Here is a 6,000-nt window from a genome sequence, read left to right as displayed (position 1 = left end):
TTTTGATTTTACTTATTGAGTTGTATTGAGTTGTATTGGTGTATGTAGACTTCATCCTTCAGCTGCAATATCTTTGTCAGTCTACCATGGCTGGTAACAGGTGTGAGATATGTATGGAATTGTGCAGAGTCGGGACAAGGTCCTCCAGCACCCAAGGCTGAGACACAAAAGTGCGCCCCTCCATCCCTCCCACCCTAGCCGTCGCACACTGATTGCTATTACACTAAGAGGCCCCTCCCCCATCCCTCCCACCCCAGCTGACACACACTGATTGCTATTAGACTAAGAGGCGCCCCAGGGCCCCCAACACCTTAATCTCTAGTTATCAGGCTTGTAGTCACTTCCATGTATCTCCTTTTCTTATTTCTTTCTGCTTCAAACACAATTAGGAATGACAGCTAAATGAATTGTGCGCCCCCTCCTACACTGCGCCCTGAGGCTGGAGCCTCTCCAGCCTATGCCTCGGCCCGGCCCTGGATTTGTGCGACCCACCAATGTTTGCATCATATTCTCTATGGCAACACAAAAGGCAACATTTTATAGAACAACAAATATTATAATAATATATTTCTTGCATTGTATAAAACCTACATACCTGCGCAAAGACTTGTCCAATACAAGACCGAGGGCCAAGAGAGAATGGAAAATAAGTGTAGTATGGTCTGTGAAAAAAACAAGACAGCAGAATGTCTGTATATACTCAAGTACAAACTGAGATTTTTTTTTGTTCCTTAAATGGCCCCCAAAGCAAAATATCGGTTTATACTTGGATCAAACCTAGTGGCTGCCTATTCTCCCTCCCCATAGATCGTACCTGATGTCTAGTGGTCACCCCTGGCTCCTCCATACAACACTACCTGGTGTCTAGTGGTCCCCCCTTCCTTTCTAATAGAGTGGTCCCCCCTTCCTCCTCCATTCAACGTTACCTGATAGCTGGGGGTCGTTATTCCTCCTACATACATTGTATCTGATTGGTGGGGGGGGGCTGCACAGTGCAGCCTCTCTTGTACACGTAAGGGAGCATGGCCAAGAAGGTGAAGAGGGTCCTGGTTGGCAGCAGAGGGGTTGCCACTCGCCAGGGTCTGGAGAAACCTCTGGAGGCCCCCCCCCCCCTCCCCCTGATGTAATTGTGTAACCTTTTTTCTTCTTTTTCAGTTACAGGTAGTAATGTATTCCCACATGGATAGAGGTTGTGGCGGTTCACTAACCACACAGCACCCCATTTCTCTCACCTAGTTCAGTGGCAGATACCCACCAGGCATTACAGGTGGGGTCTTGAATTGTTGGGCTGACCTCTTCCAGTGAACTGTCAACTCCAGTTACTCACGTGCAAGATCCCCATGTGCGGTTGATCAGCGGTTGCTGGACAATTGAAGACCTCAGTAACCCACCCATCAGTGCTACCCCTACACCAGCTCCAGTAGTATCTATGAGTAATGAAGTTTGCCCAGTGCTCTTTGTGTCCCGGTAAGTAAAATACGTGAAGGAACTCACTTTGGGGAGTCACGGTTGAATCTGTCCGGGTTAAATTTGAGCGGCTCAGGGAAAAACTGCTCCATCCTCCCCGTGACATACGTGTTCACCTGCGAGAAACAGACGTCGATCAGCGGGAGGAAGCTACAAATGTTACTGGAAAGAAAAATGTCCATACCAGACTAGGGGTGGATTCAGAAATTATATATCTCTCTAAAATGATCTCTCCTTACCTATTCCTCACCTTATTTATAAAATAACCTTTTCCAGCAGCAGCAGTATAGTTTTTTTGTTGTTGTTTACCTTTTTGGTGGGCTGCCAGTGCTAGAACGGAGGGATAGAGAGGGTCAAGGAAGCCTCATTAAGATCCAGAGACGTCCCCCTCCTGCGGTAAGTATCTGATTTTCATTTAAATTTTAAGTGAACCTGAGACGAGAAGCGTCTCAGGTTCCAAACTTACATGGGGCTTCATTGAAGGAGAAGCGAGGTAAAAATAATCTAATAAGATAAACAACTGTATCTATACTCCTTCTAAAATTGACTTTTTTTTTAATCGTCCCACAGTTTTAATTTATATTTAAATCTACTTTTTAGGTTTTTCCTGTTTCATGACCTCTTCTCAATGACACATTCATTAAACTGTGCCAGAGCTAACATCTATGAACTGTTGACCCTTTTCATCTATTTCCTGCTCTCAGAAGCCATTTATTTTTTCAGGGAAAGTGTTTTATGGCTGTGATTCCTTATCACTTAGGATTACACTATAGTCTGACCCGGTCCCACTTATATATACTCTTATAGGCACAGAAAGAAAAAAAAAAGGAACACAGCATAGTTATTTGTGTGTTAGGCACTGTCCTTACCCATGTCTATCTCATAATGTCACGTATCACTTCTTTTGTCCTTTAAGCCCAGTTACAGCTGCTCGTCCCTCGCCATCTCCCTGGGTGACTCCTGTCACCGGCAATTGTCCCCAAAAGCCTGGCCGAGTCGCACTCCTTCGCGAAAGCGTTGCCCATAGCACTCCCCTGCTGCACTCCTGTCCCTAGGATTGATCTGTGCCTGCGCAGAAGTACTGTGCAAGTGCAGATCTCTCCCAGGGACGGGAGCTCGGCGGGGGAACATGCTGGGCCGCACATTTGCGGCAGAGCGCGACTCAGCCAGGCTGGTATTGTTTAAAAGGAAATAAATATGGCAGCCTCCATATCCCTCTCACTTCAGTTGCCCTTTAAAGCTAATGGGAACCGGGGGTTAAAATAAAAAGCCAGATACTTACCTAAGGAGAGAGAAGGCTCTGTGTCCTGATGAGTCTTCCCTCTCCTCTCCTGGTGCATCTGCTGCAGCGCAGGATCCCCGTTTAAATGCCCCGCCGCAGGGGACTTTGGAAGCCGAGTGCTCCCAAAGACAGGCGGCTCCATACTGCGCACGCACGCGAGTGCGCGAGAGAGGGCGCTCGCTCATGCACAGTATGGAGCGGAGGCTCCCGAAGACTTTCCGAAGGCACCTTCGTCTGGCGGAAGGAGCAGTATTTGACCAATTTAGTCAAACACTGCTCCCAGAGAGAGCACCGAGGGCACCGGGAGAGGAGAGGGAAGGTTCATTAGATCCCAGAGCCTTCCCTCTCCTTAGATAAGTATATGGCTTTCTATTTTAAACAGCGGTTCCCATTTACTTTAATATTTTTCCATAATATTTTTCCATCCCTAGTTCGACTTTCTTAGTAGAATTAAAATGTGTAATTTCACAAAAAAATCTGTGTGAAAATGTCCACTGACTTCAATGCATTTGGCGAAAATGAATTTTCTCATCCGTGCCCATAAATTTCCACATACACCACCATCTATGTGAAAATATGTTTATAATATTTAAAGAGGAACTCCAGTGAAAATAATGTAATAAAAAAGTGTTTCATTTTTACAATAATTATGTATAAATTATTTAGTCAGTGTTTTAAATCCCTGATTTATATTCTGACATTGATCACATGGTGACATTTTTACTGCTGGCAAGTGATGTAGCTGCTGCTTGCTGTTTTGGCAGTTGGAAACAGCTGTAAACAGCTGTATTTCCCACAATGCAACAGGCTTCACAAACAGGAAACTGCCAAGAGTACGTACTCAGAATTTCTTTGTGGGAGAGGTTTCACCACAATATCAGCTATACAGCGCCCACTGATGGTCTGTTTGTGAAAAGGAATAGATTTCTCATGTAAAAGGGGGTATCAGCTACTGATTGGGATAAAGTTCAATTCTTGGTCGGAGTTTCTCTTTAAGTTTATTACTCGAAATCAAGAGTACATTCAAAACCATAAATACGATCAAGATCTTAATTGTGAAAACTACATGAAACTTCACAGATGTAAAGTTATCCACTACAATAAATACTAGTCCCCGTCACTCTGATCAAATCTGCCAAGATTTTATAGCACAGCACGCCTTGCAAATCGTTATTTTGATTGATTTTTGCTGATTTCGATGGATTTTTAAATCTATGTGTGTGGGAGGAATGGATCCGTCTGTGATCGATCTGTTTGCCATATTGGGTGGTAATCTATGTGTGTATGGTCCCCTTCAATTTTTCTCATCTTTTTTTATTGTGTGCTGTACCGTCACAGAAGAATTTTTTGGAATCATCACACCGTCGATGACGAGCTCTTCTGCCGTTACTCGAGATGTTCCAGGAACACTGGGGTACAAACGGAGGGTCTCTTTCAGCACCTACCAAAATTAAAGGAGAATCTGTCTAAAGGTGCCCATTAACTGTACAATTTTTCCTTCAGATTTGATCTTTCGATTCAATTTGCATGTTCAAAGCTAATAGGAAGGTAATTATCGATTGTTCCCATTAACGGAAAGATATAAGAAGGTTTTACATTCCGATTCCATCATAAAATCCAACTTTCTGATCAATATTGTCCTTTTCCTATTGACCAAATAATCGTTTCACATTGTTTTAAGCCACACACGGCGCAGTTTTACAATTCGATCATAAAAAAATGCGTCGAAAGATCAAATCTGAAGGAAAAACAGTACCGTTAATGAGCATCTTAAGCAAAATGAAATAGAACTGGGATAAACTTTGAAGAGTTAGCCCACTTCTATCAAAGTTATGAGACAAGTCAATATGAAACAAAAAACAATTTGCAGCTTGCTGGTTGTGTTGGTGTTCGCATTCGGATCCTGAATTCCGAAACCCAAATTTTGCTGAACACCGCACTTTGCAGCATCCAAGCTAGAGAAGAGGGTTACAGGGTTGAGGTCCACGTCGCCCTTCACTTGACTCTGATGGTTCCTCCTGCAGTGGACCTGAACTCAGAACTTCTTTTCTGCTCTAAAAGATAAGCAGCAGCATAATAACCTTTAACCACTTAAGGACCGGGCTGTTTGCTGATCTGTGCTGCGTGGGCTCTCCAGCCCACAGCACAGATCAGCAGTGAGGCAGGGCGACCAGACTTCCCCCCCCCCCCCCTTTTTTCCCCACTAGGGAGATGACCTGCTGGGGGGGTCTGATCGCCGCCACTCCATGTGGCCGAGTGCGGGGGGCTCCTCAAAGCCCCCTCCGCAGCGATATTCAGCTTCGCTCCCTTTCCCTCCCTCCCCTCCTTGCTGTGGGCGGCACAGGACGACGATCCGTCCTGCGCCGCCTCTGATAGGCTTCAGCCTATCAGATGCCAGCGATCCCCGGCCAATCAGAGGCCGGTGATCGCCGATCTCCTTTACAGCGCTTCGGCGCAGCAGCGCCATATGATGTAAACAGCAGGGATCTCTTCCCTGGGTGTTTACAATTAGCCTGCGAGCTGCGATCGGAGGCTCGCAGGCTGTTCATGGAGACACCCTCCGTGAGCTGACATGGAAAGGTTTCCATGTAATTCGACTTACGACCAGCCGCCGCCTATCGGCGTTAGGCGGTCGTTAAGTGGAGGAACTGTCGCGAAAATCTTAAAATTTAAAAACACATACAAATAAGAAGTACATTTCTTCCAGAGTAAGGGCTCGTTTCCACTGTTGCGGTGCGGAATCGCATGCGGATGCGTTTCTGCATGCGGTTTTCCCCGCGATTTCGCATGCGATTTCGCATGGCTAAGAAGCAGGCGAATTTAACCATGTCACTGCCTGTGTAAATTTCCATACCATTACATGCGAAATCGCGGGGAAAACCGCATGACAAAGCCGCATGCGATTTCCCTATTAAAAGCATTGCGGGCGATTCGCCCGCATTCCAGCCGCATGCGAAATCTGACGGTTCTGCCGTGCAGATTTCCCCTGCACACCAAAATGCACCCGCACGACGCACAAGTGGAAACAATCCCATCCACTTGTATTGCCTATGCGAATCCGCATGCGGTGCCTGCATGCGGATTCGCTATAGTGGAAACGAGCCCTTAAATGAGCCATAAATAACTTTTCTCCTATGTTGCTGTCACTTACAGTAGGTAGTAGAAATCTGACAGAACCGACAGGTTTTGGGTTAGTCCATCTCTTCATGAGGGATTCTCAGCATCTATCTATCTATCTTATCTATATATAT

General features: G+C 45.6%; 1 protein-coding gene across 1 annotated transcript in view; it reads right to left on the bottom strand.

Annotated features, from left to right (window-relative positions):
• Positions 1-503: 503 nt before the first annotated feature.
• Positions 504-6,000, bottom strand: part of LOC137533629 (cholesterol 24-hydroxylase-like) — a 72,771-nt gene continuing 67,274 nt past the window's right edge. The window contains exons 12-15 of the mRNA XM_068254971.1: positions 4,080-4,190; positions 1,495-1,583; positions 596-662; positions 504-512 (exon numbers count right to left, since the gene is read on the bottom strand). Of these exons, the coding sequence (XP_068111072.1) occupies positions 504-512; positions 596-662; positions 1,495-1,583; positions 4,080-4,190 (276 nt within the window). The remainder of the gene's footprint in view (positions 513-595; positions 663-1,494; positions 1,584-4,079; positions 4,191-6,000) is intronic.

This window comes from Hyperolius riggenbachi, chromosome 9 (assembly GCF_040937935.1).
Source record: "Hyperolius riggenbachi isolate aHypRig1 chromosome 9, aHypRig1.pri, whole genome shotgun sequence".
Classification (NCBI taxonomy): Eukaryota; Metazoa; Chordata; class Amphibia; order Anura; family Hyperoliidae; genus Hyperolius; species Hyperolius riggenbachi.
The sequence above is the reverse complement of the archived record's forward strand: the minus strand, read 5'-3'. Positions and strand labels throughout refer to the sequence as shown.